Source organism: Euleptes europaea, chromosome 10 (genome assembly GCF_029931775.1).
Source record: "Euleptes europaea isolate rEulEur1 chromosome 10, rEulEur1.hap1, whole genome shotgun sequence".
Classification (NCBI taxonomy): Eukaryota; Metazoa; Chordata; class Lepidosauria; order Squamata; family Sphaerodactylidae; genus Euleptes; species Euleptes europaea.
This window is the reverse complement of record NC_079321.1, coordinates 48,258,581-48,276,322: the sequence shown is the minus strand read 5'-3', so window position 1 is coordinate 48,276,322 and position 17,742 is coordinate 48,258,581. Positions and strand designations below refer to the sequence as shown.

The following is a 17,742-nucleotide window of genomic DNA, read 5'->3' as shown; positions in this document are numbered from 1 at the left end:
GGAATTTCTACAATTCATGAATATGAAGGAGTGCAAGACCAAGAACACTCCACTTGACCCTTCATACATGGATCTAGACGGAGGTGAACTATTGCCTAACAATCACAAATACAGAGAAGCTATTGGAAAACTTCTATACTTGAGCAACGTTAGTAGACCGGATATAAGTGCAGCAGTTGGAATCCTAAGTAGAAGGACCAGCACACCTGCAGAACATGATTGGAATGCAATCAAACACCTCACACAATACTTAAAGAAAACTATTGATTTGAAGTTGAAGATAACTCCAAATACTGAGCTGAAACTGATAGGATACATGGATGCTAGTCTAGGTGGTACTAGAACAGACAGCAAATCTACAAGTGGATATCTGTTCTACTTTGGAGAAAACCTAATCTCCTGGACCAGCCAGAAACAGCAAGTTGTGTCAACATCTTCAACTGAAGCAGAATGCATAGCAGCCAAGTGCGCATGTACAGAGCTGGAAGAGATAATTGAACTGCTACGCGACTTTGGACTAGATGAACTGACACCTGCTACAATGTTTGAGGACAATCAATCGTGTATAGCACTACTGAATGGCGAGAACTCTAAGAAAGGGAAGAGACTTCTTCGACTCAAAATGGACTCAGTAAAGGACAAACAAGAAAGAGGTCTCGTAGTAGTGAAGTACTGTGAAAGTAAAGAGATGGTGGCCGATATCCTGACGAAGCCACTGCCTAGACAACAGTTTGAATATTTACGTGATGCATTGTGTTTATATGTCTGAATGTAACTAAACCTCGAAAAGGGGATTGTTGGGTATTAGAGAGCGAGCTTTGTTACATGTCAGACAGTTAAAGGGTTAATATTGTAACTGACCATTTGGTCAGTGTAGTGACCATTGCAGTCGTGACGGCACGTATACAACTACTTTGCATGTTCAACTGCTTTCGATTTCTTTGTTAGAAGAGAAAGTAGTTGATCACTTTCTCCTTGCTTGACTGCTGAACAGGCAGGATGGAGAGAGGCTCTCCTTTTGCTAAGGGTGCCTACTCGTAAGTAAGCTTAGTGCCTTGCCAAAGGCTTTTGGCAAGTATAGGAAACATAGAATGTAGACAGATATTATTTGTTTTGTATCCCAGTGACTTTTTCCTTACCCTGAGTTAGAGTAAAGATTGTTTTACTTCAAGACAAATGCGTCTTGCCTCTTTTGTGCGTGTGTGTGATCTCAATTCTCATAGTTCAAGAGGAACGATCCATTCCCTCTGATTTGGTAGCAGATAAATTAAAGATCGGGGTTCCCTTTACAGGAACTGGGGCCCCGATCCCCCAATAGTTCGGCAATTCAAAAATGCCATGTGACATGGCATTTTTCTTTCAGTGTAAAGTTGCATTTTATGCTGAATTGTATTTTGTACTTAAAACATCAAGCTAAAAGCACTTGTATAGGTGTAGTCTCAATAGTTCACAGAGTTGTGGCTCAAGTTCTGCCCTTCTGTAATAATTTAAGAACTCCTGTGTCTCTTCCCTGTTATCGGTACATTTAAGATGTTCCTCATCTTGAAGGATGGAGGCTTTACCGTATCATAGGAAATGAGAAATTCTTGGTCCACTATAGGTAGAGTTACTTCAGCATGGGAAGTTCTTGGAAATTTGGAGGCAGTGCCTGGGGAGGGCAGAGTTTGCAGTGGCAAGGGAGCTCAGTTTAAATGTGATGTGACATCCAGAGCTATATGGTTGCCAACCTCCAGGCAGTGGCTGGTGATCTGTTATTACAACTGATCCCCAGCCAATAGAGATAAATTCACCTGGAGAAAATGGCCGCTTTGGAAATTGGACTCTATGGCACTGACATCCCTCCCCTCTCCAAAACCCATCCTTCCCAGGCTCCACCCCAAAAATCTCCAGGTATTTCCTAACCAAGAGCTGGCAACCCTACAGTGGTGTCATATCCTTGTCAAAAGTCAGCTCCTCCAACTTCTCTCCTTCCTGTGATTTCACTTCCTCCCACCAAAAATCAAATTTTAAATTTAAAAGTACCACATGATATCATTTCCTCCTGCCTTTTCTACCACCTTACCCCAGTTATAGGCTTCTGTATGTGTGTGTTCTATTTGTCATAATAACCTTTTCATAATAAATGCTTTTGCTAGTATATACAGTTAAGTTCCATTAAAAAAAAAACACCTTTCAAAATCATCTACAGGGTTTTCTGAGCATTAGGAAGAAAAAAATCACTCTGAAAGCCCATAAGTGGACGCCAGCCAACAGCAGTCCCATCCCTTCCAAAACGAATGGAACCAACTATATTTAGCGTTTACCACAAATAACAGCAAACTATTTTGGAGGATGCTTTCCAGTAACATCAATAAAAATCAAAACCCACCAGCGTCAACTATTTCCCCCCAAACCTGGATGGATTACTTTGCTTCCATCTATGCGGATAATGATTGCCCTCCACAAACCAATATAATCCCAGCTGCCCTTACTGACTCTCTTTACCCTTCATGGGAACCAGTGAGATCAGAGGATTTAAAAGATATAATTTTGAAATTAAAATCTGGGAAGTCTCCAGGTGTGGACACGCTGCCTCCATAACTCTTTAAAAAAAATGCAGACTGGTGAACAGATCCACTAGCAAAGCTATTTACTACCATCAACAATTCTGGCTCTATTCCTGAAGATTGGCTAAGTGCAATAATAATACCAATCTATAAAAAAAGAGGATTAGACTGTCCCGAAAATTATTGCCCAATCAGCCTCTTGAACATTATATCTAAAATCTATGCTAAATATCTAGAACAACGACTAGTTAAATGGACACAGGATAATAAAATCATTGGCCCTGAACAAATTGGATTTATAAAAGGATGTTCCACAGTGGACCACTGTCTCCTTTTATCTTGTCTAGCAAAAAAATATATGAAATCGGGCACAAAAAAGTTATATACCGTATATACTCGCTTATAAGCCGATTTTTCATGATTCATAAGTATCATGTCAGCCTGCCATCTCCTTTTTTATTCCCAATTTTTAGGGATAGTATAAATAGTATGCTTTCCATTTATTTATCTTGAAATTATTTCATTGGTCTTTTATCAACATAATTTGTCAATTATGCCATTACTGCATATTCAGCTAGTTTGCTCTCCCAGTCCTATTTACATGGGCATTCTATTTTGCTGCAAATGTTGCTCTGGCCGCCGTAATCATATATCTGAACAGTTCTTCCAAGATTTTTGGAATATTTTTGGTAAAATACCCAATAGCATACTCTTAGCTTCCATAGAAAATTTGATTTTTAACATTTTCTGGATTTCAGCATGTATTTTCCAGTATTTGTCTTTCCAGTACATGACCACCACATGTGATAAAAGTGCCATCCACCTCTTTACATTTCCAAAATTTCCCTTTGTAGTTCTTGTCCATCTTCTCAATATCCTTTGGAGTAATATACCCCCAATAAAACATCTTATACCAGTTTTCTCTTAATGGTTGACTGGCTGTAAATTTTATATCTTTTGTCCTCAAAATTGTGCATTCATCTAATCATACATGTTTTGACTAGTTCTGTTTCTGTGTCAAATTGAAGTAATAGCTTGTAAATTCATCCTAATATTCTTTTTGCTGTGCTATCACTTTTAAAAATGATATCATCTCCTTTATTACTCCTCTTGTCGTGTGAATATTCTTTTTTAATCTTGAGACCAATTGAATATAATAACCATTGAAAGGTTTTGCCTTCATCCATCTGTTGCCAAGACTTGATTTCTCCTTGAGAATTTATCATATCTCCATATGTTATATAATAATTATTATTTTTCTCACATTCTTACCATAGCATGCCTCTTAGCGGGGATATTAGAGAACTAATTCTTCTTCAGGTGGATTCACAGATAAATAATCCATTGCTAATTACATGGCTTCTATTTTGCATTGCATTTTTGGACTGATCTTTTAGTCCATAAATGATATAAACCTTCTTCCAAATCTGCTGTTTCTAAATTTTAGTGTTCTTTGCTCAGGATTTTTAATCCAGTCCACAGTCTAAACTAGTCCAGCCACTTGATAATGTAACTTAATATTCAGTACCTCTAGTCCTCCTCGTTTTTTCTCATCTGGTAAGACTTTAAATCTAATGGTTGGCTTTTTGCCATTCCATAACTTTTAATTTTGAACTCTTCTCCATCTACTTTCAATCCTTTAATTCTAGAATCTTGTCTGATCTTAGTAGCTAAAACCTCTAGCGAAAGATTAAGTAAAAGTGACAATAGTGGACATCTTTGACATGTCCCTTTTTCAATTTGAAATCCAATAGTTAACACTCCATTTATTAAGATATTTTCGTTTTGTTTTGAATACTCTGTATCCAGTTCATAAATCTAGAGCTGCAATTTAAATTACTAAGAATTGTTAATAAAAACACCCAAGCAATATTGTCAAATGCTTTTTCAGCATCTAGGAACACTGCTTTCTTCTCCTTTCCCCCCATGAATTCTACTGCATTAATCACAAAGCGTACATGGTCTTTTCATGAATCTCTTTGGTAGAGCCAGTCTGATTTGTTCGTATTAGTTTTGTTATACATTTCCTTAGTCTCTCTGACTTATTGAGGTAAAAGTTTATAGTCCATATTGAACAGTGAGATGGGCCTGTAAGATTGCGGTAGCATTGGAAAAAGAAGATATTTTTTAAATTGTCATTACACTATAGTGATATACCTACTGTTTTACACTAGCACTTATCTGCTATAAGATTAAGGTTTCTGGATTGCAGCTGCTTGTATAGATTGGCAAAGGAGCATTTCAGAGGTGGTTTGTGATTGCATGCCTCTATTTAGCAACCCTGGACTCCCTTGGTGGTCTCCTATCCAAGTACTAACCCTGCTTAGGTCTGACAAGATCAGGCTAGCCTGGGCCATCCAGGTCAGGGACATAGACAATAGGTGAGGGTTATTTCCCAGGTAACATCTCACATACATTGTTGGTGAATGTTGTACATATATCTTGTCTGATATCATACTGCCCTTGTACAAATACTGCTGATATCATACTGCCCTTGTACAAATCTATGATGAGACCACACTTGGAATACTGTGTACAGTTCTGGTCACCACACCTAAAAAAGGATATTACAGAGCTTGAGAAGGTGCAGAAAAGAGCAACCAAAATGATTAGGGGACTAGAGCAACTGTCCTATGGGGAGCGGTTAAGACGCTTAGGGCTGTTTAGCTTGGAAAGAAGGCGGATGAGGGGAGACATGATAAAGGTCTATAAAATTATGCATGGTTTGGAGAGAGTGGACAGGGAGAAGTTTTTCTCCCTCTCCCATACTAGAATACGGGGTCATCTGCTAAAACTGGAGGGTGAGAGATTCAAAACAGATAAAAGTATTTTTTCACACAACGCATAGTTAAATTGTGGAACTCCCTGCCCCAGGATGTGGTGATGGCTGCCAGCTTGGAGGGCTTTAAGAGGGGAGTGGACATATTCATGGAGGAGAGGGGTATTCATGGCTATTAGTTAGAATGGATACTAGTCATGCTGCATACTTGCCTATTATTTTGGGTGCGGTGGAACACAGGCAGGATGGTGCTGCTGCAGTCGTCTTGTTAGTGGCTTCCTAGAGGCACCTGGTTGGCCACTGTGTGAACAGACTGCTGGACTTGATGGGCCTTGGTCTGATCCAGCAGGGCCTTTCTTATGTTCTTATGTCTTTAATTGAAACCACAACAGGGTCCAATGACTGGACTAACTGTTCTAAAACAAACTCTTGCACAACAGCCATGTGGTACCTTTTGTTAAAACCGACATAACTCCGAACAGTGGGCAAGGTGGATATTATAAAGTGTATTGGTGGTGGGGAGTTCTTAAAGCTTCTTACCCATCATCACATGTTGAATGCTTTGCTGTCTTCAAGGAGGCACACAGGAAAGCTAGCTCCCCCTTTCTTCAATATCTAGCAGTATTCAATATGACACCATTTCCCAATTACTGGACAAAATTTACAATAAACTGTAGTGACAAGTTTTTGTTATTCACTGACACCAGCTTTAGATAAAAAAAAAATTGGCCAGCACATGTGGTGAGAAGGGGGCACAAACAGGCAGCAAGGAGTTAAGTGGGCAGAAAGCCGTGGCAGGACCCTCACCAGAAGCACTGGGTCTCAGCAGCTGCCCTACCTTAGGGTATGCTGACACCTGCCCTGATCATCAGAATCAGTTTTGTATGTCACCCAAGCACAGAAGGCAAAGGTGACTGACAGTTTGACTGTTCAAACATGACACCATTTTAAGGGCTTGTGCCAGATGAAACTGAAAGGTGGGGGGGGGGACACAAGAGCAATAAAACTAGGGGAACCTCCCCCAATAGTTATCTGTACTCCCCCCTTGCTTAAAGCTATGAAACGATTTCCTTTATTTCAGAGAACCTATGAGTAGCTAACAGTAGTCAGTGCTGGGGCACTAGTTTGGTACTCTTTTTGGGTAGGAAATTTATGTGCTGTTTTTAAACCAAGAGGTCAAGCTCTTTTGAGTTACTTCTGTGCCAGTAACAGAATCATACAGGGGACTGCAGAGACACCCAAAAATTACACCTGACTTCCCCTCTGTCCTGCATCCTCATGTCCAGATTGGCCTCTACTACAACCAACTTTAAAAGTTGTTGCGGGTAGCTACTAGAATTAGGAGATGAAGATGTCTGAGCGCATGTAAGATTTCTGCATGGATGGAGCTCCCCCGTCAACTGACTCATCATTCCATTTTAAGCAAGAGGTCAAGAGATTTCAGACCCGTGGGTCTCATCTCTCAGAATCTTCTCTCCTGCATTCCAGCACACATGCATTAAGGCAGCACAGAAGATTCTACTGGTCATCTAGAAAGAGACAAGTATACCATTTACTCTTATCTTTCCCTCCCTGCATGCACAGCTGCCTGCCTATACAATATGTAAGCTTTCAGTCTGCAACAATGGTGGTAGGCACAGTGGGAAATGTTTTGCTTGTCCACTAGAGCGTAGCCAGCAAACCAGAATTAAACCACAGCCCTCCCCACACTGATGAACCAGTAAGGCTGTTGATGAAAACATCACTTTGTAAAAACAAACCAATTGCTACAGCCCTTTTCAGTGACACAATGTGTTCAGGCTTGCAGCTGGGAATGCTACCCTGTCAGTTACAGAGCCTTTGAAGTACCGTATTTTTCGCTCCATAACACGCACCTAGTTTTTAGAGGAAAACAAGAAAAAATCTTGTTTTCCTCCTCTAAAAACTTGTCTTATGGAGTGAATGCCCCAGGGAGGCCAGGTCCACCCATTGGTTTGCATGGCAGTAGACCTGGCCCCGTCTCAGTCAGGAGGCCAGGTCTACTGCCATGCAAACCAATGGGCAGCCTGACTGTGCCCGGGAGAGGGGAGGGGCGGTGGGGAAAGCGAGCCTGGCCCTCTCCGGGGCCAGGATCGCACGGGAGAGGGGGCGGCGGGGAAAGTGAGGGGAGGGGGCTGGGAGCTCAGTGGCAGAGCCTCTGCTGGGCATGCAGGAGGTCCCAGGTTCAGTCCCCGGCGCCTCCGCTCCCACCCACCCCTGGCCCAGGCGAGCCCGGATCCGGCCCGTGTGCATCCGGGGAGGGAGGAGGGAAGGCTGCAGGCTGGCGCGCAGGGCCGGATCTGGCCCGTGTATGCCCGGGAAGGGAGGGAAGGCTTCAGCTGGCACGCGGGGCCGGATCCGGCCCGTATGTGCCCAGGGAGGGAGGGAAGGCTGCAGGCTGGCGCCGGCTCTGTGCACCCCGCCCGCCTCCCAGCTGGGAGGCGGGCGGGGCACAAGGCTCGCGTTGTTCCAGTGCACCTAGAGCGAATATGCACAGAGCCGGCTGGGCGCGCCGTTCCAGTGGGCCCAGCCGGCTCTGTGCACATTCGCTCCATAACACGCACATTTTCCTCCTCAAAAGCGAGGGGGAAAAGTGCGTATTATGGAGCAAAAAATATGGTAATTCTCTTTTCCTTCTCCTGCTCTGCAACATTATCAAATACTGCCCGGATCACAACAGCTACCAGATTCAAATATTACCAATAATTGTTCTGCTTAGTTTTGTTAATGAACTGGCATTTTGGATTGAATTGTTATTAGTCTATATTCACACATGGTTAAATATTTCCCATACTCTAGGGTTTATCTGAATCCCATTTCATAAAACACAGCGGCTAAATAAAAAATTACCAGGGAAAAAACAGTAAGAATTGACAGACTGATACATTACATTCCAGCAGCAAAGTCATACTTGAGGAAGGCACCCCCAGGAACAAAGTGCAGGCTACTTGGGAGACTGCAGCAGGAATGGGGGGGAATTCCGCAATAAAATAAAATAGCTTTCTCTTTTGCAAACAGAAATGCCATTCAACTACACTATTGTTGTGCTGATGGAATGGCCCTTTAGGATCCCAGCCAATGCCTTTGAAATTTCAGTATGTATTACATATAAAACAGCAATGGAATTTACTGATCATATATTGTATGATCCAGGGATATTACAAAGCACCCTTGGAAACACAAGCACCTATTCAGCTCACAAAGACGTGAACATTAAATTCATAAACACCAGTCCCTGCCTATCCAGAATTAACAGGAAGGGCCAATTACAATATTCATGTGTCCATGGTAATACTGGCAGGTATAACAACTTATGACAGATATACAATTAAGAGAAAGGCACTTCACTATATATTTGACTGCAGAATACATAACAGCCACTATTTTTCATCTGCTAGAGAGGAAAAATACTATATAGATTTATTAAAAATTAATGAGATTACAGACACCATTTGGAAATGGATGCCATTTCAGTGTGTAGGATGTTAGAAACTCTCCCCCTTAATTAGTTCTTATAGGTTACCCGGGCTGTGTGACCGTGGTCTTGGTATTTCCTTTCCTGACGTTTCGTCAGCAGCTGTGGCAGGCATCTTCAGAGGAGTAACACTGAAGGACAGTGTCTCTCCAGTGTTACTCCTCTGAAGATGCCTGCCACAGCTGCTGGCAAAACGTCAGGAAAGAAAATACCAAGACCACGGTCACACAGCCTGGATAATCTACAACTGATGAACTCTGACCGTGAAAGCCTTCGACAATATTCTCCCCCTTAAAGTGCTAATGTATTCCAGTGTACAAACATTTCAGGCCCAAGGAATCCTAGGGCAAAATTCCTCCAGCTTTAGCTAATCATCTGTAAAAGAAGACTAAGTGTGGGTTCTTGGACTGTACCATTCAGAATGCAAGCAGGTGAATCTGCCAGTGGAAAGCATAGCATATCAGAGAGGCAAGGCTATGGTCATAACCTTCCTAAATGTGTAGCATTCTATAGTCAGTTTGTTCATGGGAGCAAGGTTCCATGTAACCTGTTCTTTAATGTGGTACAAAAAAGACCTGTACCATAAAACTTTCTGAAAATGTAGTTCTAACTGAACTGTAAAGTACTTAAGGACAATAAAAATGTACAAAATGGAGCTGGCAACAGAAAGCGAGAAGACATCTACATTTGCAAGCCATGGATAATGATGCATCACTGAACAGGGAAAAACACAAGTTTCCCAAGACAGACATGTTTTTCTTGCTCTGTAACATGCTCTACAATGAGAAAGCCTGCCTTAAGTACCCTTCTAACATCAGAAGAATGCCTAAAATGCTTCTTCAATAGAAGTTGTAATTGAGCCCTTGGGAAAGACAGGTAGAAAGGCATCTAGATAAAAAGAAAAGCATCACTAAAGAAGCTAGTTTTAGAATATACCCCTAATATTTTCTGCTCATGTGTGCATACTGGCAACTGTCTCAACAGGAAAAATAGGAATGCTATAAGGGAATATTAAATGTCATCTCTGCTTCTGCCTCTAGCAAGTGTTTACCAGAAAGTCATACATTTTTCATGGTAAGTAATCTAAAACCTTTAGAAGAAGAATTAACCGTTATTCAATCCAACATGAAAACTAATACAAGAGATACATCTAATTAGTTAGCTACTTGATAGCTTTGTCTGACCAACTCATTCATGATATGTTTAATGAATACTGGTCACACCTAGTGCCATTTTAAAAGGCAAATGTTTTGATAACTTGCAAACAAGCATACATTTATATATCATATATAAACTTTATATCTAGCCACATGCTCCATCTAAGTAGGGTGTTTTTACATGTATTGCAGGCACAAATCACTACAAAGCTAGTCAACATGTGCATTGTAAATATTCAAGTTCTTGACACTTGTTTTCTATCATTTTATTAAAAAAATAAATTTTCTATATTAACATGTGTATTGGCTTGCTGCATGACTTACTCTTCACTATATTAAGGAATAAAACATTGCATTTGTCACATTTTGAAATGGAATACAAGCTCCAGGCCATTCTATGGAATAGAACTGAATAATGAGAAACCAAGATGTTGCAAAACATGTTAAAGAAAAAATACATTGACAATTAAAATACTGTATAATAAATAATAGTGCCCTGGGAAAGTATGTATTTCACTAGATAAAGCTTCTTTTTTTTCTACTGGCCTCTACTTCCAGTTGTTCTAAAAAAGCTGCAATACCAACCCATTTCTACACTTGTTCTCTCTTATTCTAGCTAGTTTTGCTTTAAAAAATTGCAGGAATTGTCAGCAATGTTAATGTAAGAATACTGGGTAATTTAGTGTCATTTTATGTTCTAGTTAACGTTGCTGATTCAGATTTGCTGAGAAGCCATTTACACTACAGATTTCACCGAGTGGAAACCATAACGCTATGTTTTACAGCTATGTGGGCTGTAAGAGTCTTCTCTAGTAAAAAAAAACAAAAACCACAATTTTCCTAAATCCAGAATCAAAACATTAACAAATGATCAAGTCTGCAATCCTACAGATAGGCTGTGTAAATCCCACTGAAGTCAATAGGCCACAGCCCCAAAAGGACTGCCCTATTGCTAGAGGCATGATCTTCCGAACGACTCCTTGAACAAAGCAATTGCAGACTGTTGGGCAATTAATACTGCTGTGATAATCAAGGGTTGACACAGAGGTGTAAAGTTTCTCTCTTTCATAAACAGGTAAAAAGGGATCTGAATATGTATGAATTTGTAATGGTGACAAGAACTCCCCTCCTTCTTCCCTCTCCCACATCTTCCATTTGACAGTCTATTTCCACTCATATAATGCAAACAAAGTTTTTGGACCACAGAAGCGTTAACAGTAAAAGATATTTGCAAGAGCAGTTTCTATTCCCTTTCTTGGAGTATTAATATTTATATATTTTTAAAGGAGTTACAGAATGTTGTTGGTTTGTTCTGGTCTTTTAGAGGAGCTGGTATTATAAGGCTGTACTTTTACATAATTTAAAAATCAAATTACATCATGGAAATATGCCAACGAGTTGACTCCGTATTATTAGACAATTCTACTGAAAATTAAGAAGCAAGCAAGCAATGAAGGTCTAGCAATATTTTGGTTTTTTGGACATTACAAAAAATAGTACTGATACATTTTTAAAATGTTCATTTGATAAAGCACATTAATGTGACATTCAGAATTCCAACACCGAAAATGCAATGTGGGCAATCTGCTGCTATTTCAAGCACACTTACCAAAAATACAATTTTATAATGAAATAATTGTCAAAGTACAGTTGCACAACAATCAGGAACCACCAAAAAAAAAAAAAAAAAAAAAAAGGATCCAACAGTATTACTGAAACTGACTGTATTGGAGACCAATATTTAAATGTTGCTCAAATAAGATGTCCTGTAGTCATAAAGCAGCATTATCCCAAGCACTTGTGAAGTTCTCTTTCATTATGTCCTGTATCTGAAGGGTTTGTCATTGAAGGTTATGTTGCCTGCATTTGGATTCTGAATGCAAACTACTCACCTTGGAAACACAGTGCATTTAGACACATTCTTATACTGTTGCACACAGCTGAAACAGAACATCTTGTAATGGCAACTGTAAATCAAAGTATGAATTTGATTAGCTCGCTACATAGGCATTCCCCATGCATTATAGAAGTCTTACTGGGAAATGTTAAAGGATAATTTTACGTAACACAGCAAAAAGGTAACCAATTTATCCTATAAATATTTTTATTTGCTTTGTGTCTAGAAGTTGCTATTAAGTTCTATTAACAGAAAATACATAACAAAAGTTTCCTAAGAAGTGAAAAAAATAATTACAAATGTTGAAAAAAGTTGGCCTAGTTCATATATGTACATATTTGTCTATTTTAATACATTTGGAGAGCAATCTGTTCATGACACAAATTTATGAGCATCAACTAAGTCTGAGCTGATAATACTCCAAGTCCTTAGTTTGGACAGACTGCAGAAAGTAGATCAGTTTTTGAGTGTTGCTGCAGAGAAAATATTCAGTCTGAACTACTGCTGATAAATTGCTCTGCTCCTTCCTGAAAAGATTTCTCTGATGAATTAGGATCCTTCTGTCCTTTCTTTTCTTTGTTCTGTTGTTCATGTAAATTCAGGATTATGTTCCTTATTTCTTCTCGTTTTGTCTTCATTCTTGGGCGTGGAAACCAGTCTGTTAGATTCATTGGTAATTCAAAACTTGGAATGGGATCCTAGTGCGAACAAAATAAGTATGCTATAAGAAACTGTAACACAACAGTACAGCCACCTGAAAATGTTCAGAAGTTATACATATATTTTAAAATGTCTCCCAATCTCTGATGATCATACATGGTAGTTGGTTGCAGCTCTTCTCTGGAGGACCAACTCTGACTGTTTCAGTAAAAATAGGTAAAGTTTCCTCAGTCTTCAAAATTTTGTGGTAAACCGTAGCTGCTTACAGATCTTGGTCCTTGAAACTGGTATCGAATGCACTCATGCTAAAATAAGTCTCTTTAAATTTGTTTTACCGTTAAAGAAACTGCACTGAGGGGGATCAAGTCTGCCTACATTAGCCAGATGTGTGGAGCTTTTACCTTCTTTGAGATAATTTCTTGCAAAATTAGCCTCTTAGACTTTAGACATTTAGCATGCTTTCTTTCCCAATTTGTCCTCTTTCAGCTACCATCTTAATACATAAAAAAACAATCGCCACTACAGCCTACATTTCCAATAAATCTGTTTTGAGCAAAATAACAAAACAAAACAGACCCAGGTTTGAATCCTCCACTGGTGCCATGGAAACTTGGTGGGTGATCTTAGGCCAGGCACACACTCACAGCTTAACCTACCTCAGAGAATTGTTGTTGTGAAGATAAAATGGAGGAGAGGAAAATGATGATGTGAATTGCTTTAGGTCCCCATTGGAGAGGAAGTTGGGTGTTCATAAAGTAAATAACTATTCTTCCCCCCCATGACAATGACAGTCTCAAGATACTTCTAAATTGACTGATTCTGAATTAAACATGATTTTACACATGCAGTAAGGTAGCAGTCATAAAAATTTCTAGCCTCTGTCTGCCAACTCCAATTTGACAATTTAAAACCAGCTCTACTGGAATACTTTCAATTTAAAAGGCTGGATAACTGAAATTTGAACGTAGGTACAAAACTCACACTATTAAAATGACCCTAATAACTCACCTCAAAAAAACTCTCCACATACTGCAGCACATAAACTCCACAATCACTAAAGTTGTTTTGTTGTGGCACTTTAGGGTTTGAGCCTTTCATGACATCTTTGGAGAAGCTTTTTTTAGTACCTTTCCTAACTTCCCATTCCACTTCCAAGTATCTGTGATACAAAGCACAAAGGTCAGGAAACGTTTTATATAGTATTCTGACACAGAACACAAGTTCTAAATCAGAAATTAATTACTCACTCCCTTAGAGTTCTGACAACATTTGATCGAGAAGGGCCTCTCAATGAATCCATAAGCAGAATGCAAGGCCTACAAGGAAACACATTTTTTCTCCCATTAGTGTTTAATTGTTCAATGAATACATACATGAAGCTGTCTTACACTGAATCAGACTATTGATCTATCTGATTAGTATTGTCTGCTCTGACTGGCAGTGGCTCTCCGGAGGTCTTTCACGTCACCTGCTACTTGATCTTTTCAACTGGCAAAGCAGATGCTCTACCACTGAGCCATGGCCCTATCCAAAATATATACCTTTGGGGACAAAAGGGATTGTTGGGAAAAAGAGTTAAACAGGATTCTAAAGACATTTCTACTTCCAGGTGAGAAGCACACAAAACACACCACAGGTTCCCTATATCTCCTACTACAAGATGACCTTTATTACTCCTACCCACACAAGTTATTCATAGCTGTGCAATTAAAGGACTTTAATTCATCACAAGGAAGACCCAGTACACTTGAAAGATCAGATAACACAGCCTTGAAATGGCTCATCTTATTACTCCTGAATAAGGGACAGAGGGTGGCACAGGGGAGATTATGTCTTCACGATGTCCACTGGCATGTGGAGTCCCTCAAGGGATGATCTCTCCCCAAGTTTATTTAAAATCTATATGCGCCCCCTCGCCCGGCTGGTCTGGAGTTTTGGGCTGGGTTGCCATCAATACGCTGATGACACCCAGCTATATCAGCTGATGGGTGTTTAGATGCTGCCCCGGATATTTTGGCCAGGTGTCTGGAAGCCGGGGTGGGATGGTTGAAGCAGAGCCAACTGAAGCTAAATCCATTGAAGACAGAGATCCTGTGGCTGGCCTGGGGAGATGGGAGTGTGGGCTGCCAGCTCCCGGCACTTGGCAGTGTGGAATTAATATCAGCCGCATACAACAAGGGCCTTGGGGTGATCCTGGACGCCACCCTGTCAAAGGAGGCACAGGTCACCAATATACCAGGGTGGCATTTCACTAACTCTGCCAGATTAGACTGTTGGTGCCCTACATCTTTCTCCCTACTTAGCCATTGTGATCCTGGTGGTCATCTCCAGGCTAGACTACTGTAGCTTGCTCTACGCAGGGCTGACCTTCATACTACTCCAGAAACATCAACTGGTCCTTACAAGAACGCCATGGAGGGCACACATCCAACCAGTACCCCGCCAGCTGCACTGGCTCCAGACTGAGTACCGGATCAGGTTTAAGGGTTTGGTACTGACCTTCAAAGCCCTCAATGGTCTAGGACTGTCATACCTGCGGGATCGCCTCTTCCGATACACCCCCCCCCCCCCGAAAGAGCACTTCACTCGGCTGGTGAAAATCTTCTAGTGATCCCTGGCTGTCCTTGACCAAGGCCAGGGCCTTCTTAGCCCTGGCCTGGTGGAATGCTACGCCTAGTGAGATCTGGGCCCTACGGGTGCCATAAGTGCATGAGGGACCAAGGCTGGGACAAGAGCAGGGCACTGCTCCGCTGAGATGAACCAATCTTCCAGGGACCTGGAATCCATCTTGGTGTATGTGCTGCTACTTTGGAGTTGGTCACTTTGCATTTTCTCCTGGCCCGGGTGTGAAAGGCTGACAGACAATGGGGGTGACTAAGCTTCCCCTTGCATATTAAATTAAGCGCCCCTGGCAGCCATCTGGGCAACACTGAGAATTGTAAATCTCATCAACAGGCAATCAAGGCTATTCAAGAAAAGCCTAGCTATTCTCCTGCATATTATTATTATTATTCAAGCCAGTCATCAGGCATTCAGAGGAGATTGAATCAAACATCTCTTGCCTGACTCATCCTGAGAAACATCCCCTCACTTTCTAATATCTATACCAAACAACAACCACCAGCAATTAATCAAGCAATCACACCAACACTCTCTTCCTTCCTGAGAGACATTAAACCTCTTCCCCTCTTTTGTTTGGACCTCAGAGAGCAATCATGTTCTTTGTTCCTGGTAAATCTTCCTTTGCCAGTTACGTCATATTGCCCCAGGACTCATTTAGGGGTATAAATATTAGCCCTTGTGGCATTCATTGTGTGTGTGTGTGTGTGTTGGATCCAACACTTACCCCTGCTTGCATGCAAGGTTACTCTCTTATGCTCCCAGAAACGCTGGTTCATTTCTCCCTTACAGCTACTTTCATCAGACATCACTCTTCTAGATAGGTAAATATCACCCAACACCTAATTCTACCTCCCACTCCTCTACCGTTTACTTTCCTTAGCTCTTGTGTGAATTGTATGTGTGTTTACACTGTGTGCTTGAAATTACTTTATAATAAAACCCCATTTTATTTGGAACAAACTGCTTCTTTATTGAGCGTTTTCCAAAGGGACTTATCCCAGTGTACACAGGCTGCAAAGATCCTGGGTTACCCAACCTCTCGCATGGCTTAGTCTCCCATGCTAATTTCCCCAACCAAAGCGGAGACTATCTAACTAGGGTAACAATCCTAAACCAAGATTAAACAAACCAGGTTTGTGTACATTTTTATTTAGCCTCAGTTAAACTGAACTTCTGAATTAAGGTGAGGCTGAATAATGGTGATGTCTGAACCATGCCATAGAAAGTTATGTGGAAATCCCACATGCACACAGGCCATATTAGCATGTCAAGGTAGACACAAAGTTGTCCACAACAGGTACAAGAGTAGATTATTGTTGTTCTCTTTCCCCTCCCCACCATCTGAAATGTGATTATGGTTGCCAACAACTAGGGAAAGAATATATTTCCCCTTTAACAGAGCCTCAACATGTTGAAATGGGCAGTCGAACCTTTTCAGAGTACAAAGATAAACAATAGCACCCGGTCCATAATATCAAATTAAGGTTCTATTAAAGGGACAGGCAGCTTTTTCTTTGGGTTGTTAGCAACCTTAAATGTGACTGACAACCTCCTGGTCTGGGCACACATGAATAAATTTCAAATTCTCCATAAGTTCCGAATGCAGGCACATAGGGAAATTTGAATTTGTCCCCCATCCCCAGGGAGAAATATACAAGCACAAGAACACTCTGTGATCAATCCTGTCACAGACAAACTTGTTTATCATGTCTAATCATTAAATTAGATGTTATGTTTCCATTTAAAATACTATGTAGTAAATTATGCAGTAAATTACTGCAAAACACTTTGCAGTAAATGTTGCTATATTAAATCTTTGCAGTAAAAACCTGTCAAAGTGTGAAGCACGATTGGTGTAGCTCTTCTTCTGCTTTAACGCTGTGTACCAGGATAGTCACTAAAAGGTATAGATTTCTCACTTTAAAACTTACTGTTTACATATAGTTGGCTTCAGATGCCATTGTCCTAATTCTGAGCTGCAATTATCATCTGTAAGACCATCGTCATCACTGCTGTTTTCCTAAAAAGAAAAAGAGTGGTTATTTAGAGAATGTAGATTTACAAGAAATAAAAGGAAGCTGCACACTCTGCGTTTGCCCATTAGAGAAAAAATATTTATATCCTGCATTTTCTGCCAGTGGGCTGATGAGCAACAGGGCAAATAATGCCTTCCTAGAGCTATTTTGGGGTCAGGAGAACTGCAAGGGGGGCACTGCAGTTCCTTCTTTTCCTGCACCATGATCCTGATCCATATCCGGCCCTGCGGAAGTTAGGAAATTAGTTCCTTGCAGCCAACATCTGACTGAGGGGAATGAGGGTTGGGTCAAGGGAACTCAGGCTCAGTTCTGAAAAATAAGTCACATCTAGTTTATCCCCTAGCAAGGGTGCTGTGGCCACTCAATGCAGATATAAAGACCACCATGCCCGGGTGAAGTCTGCTTTCTAACTGTCTGACAGAAGAATATATCAAATATGAGTCTTATCCAAAGACAGTACTGTAAAAAGGCTATTCTGTGCTTTTACTAAAGTGTAAATATAATACTGGGGATACCAATATTACTGCAGGTTTAAGCAGCATACACAATGTA

General features: G+C 40.7%; 1 protein-coding gene across 1 annotated transcript in view; it reads right to left on the bottom strand.

The window, feature by feature from the left end:
- Window positions 1–12,313: 12,313 nt before the first annotated feature.
- SENP6 (SUMO specific peptidase 6) overlaps window positions 12,314–17,742 on the bottom strand; it is a 65,385-nt gene continuing 59,956 nt past the window's right edge. Inside the window, exons 21-24 of the mRNA XM_056856307.1 lie at window positions 17,086–17,174; window positions 13,780–13,848; window positions 13,541–13,691; window positions 12,314–12,570 (exon numbers count right to left, since the gene is read on the bottom strand). Coding sequence (XP_056712285.1) covers window positions 12,361–12,570; window positions 13,541–13,691; window positions 13,780–13,848; window positions 17,086–17,174 — 519 coding nt within the window. The 3' untranslated portion in view covers window positions 12,314–12,360. The remainder of the gene's footprint in view (window positions 12,571–13,540; window positions 13,692–13,779; window positions 13,849–17,085; window positions 17,175–17,742) is intronic.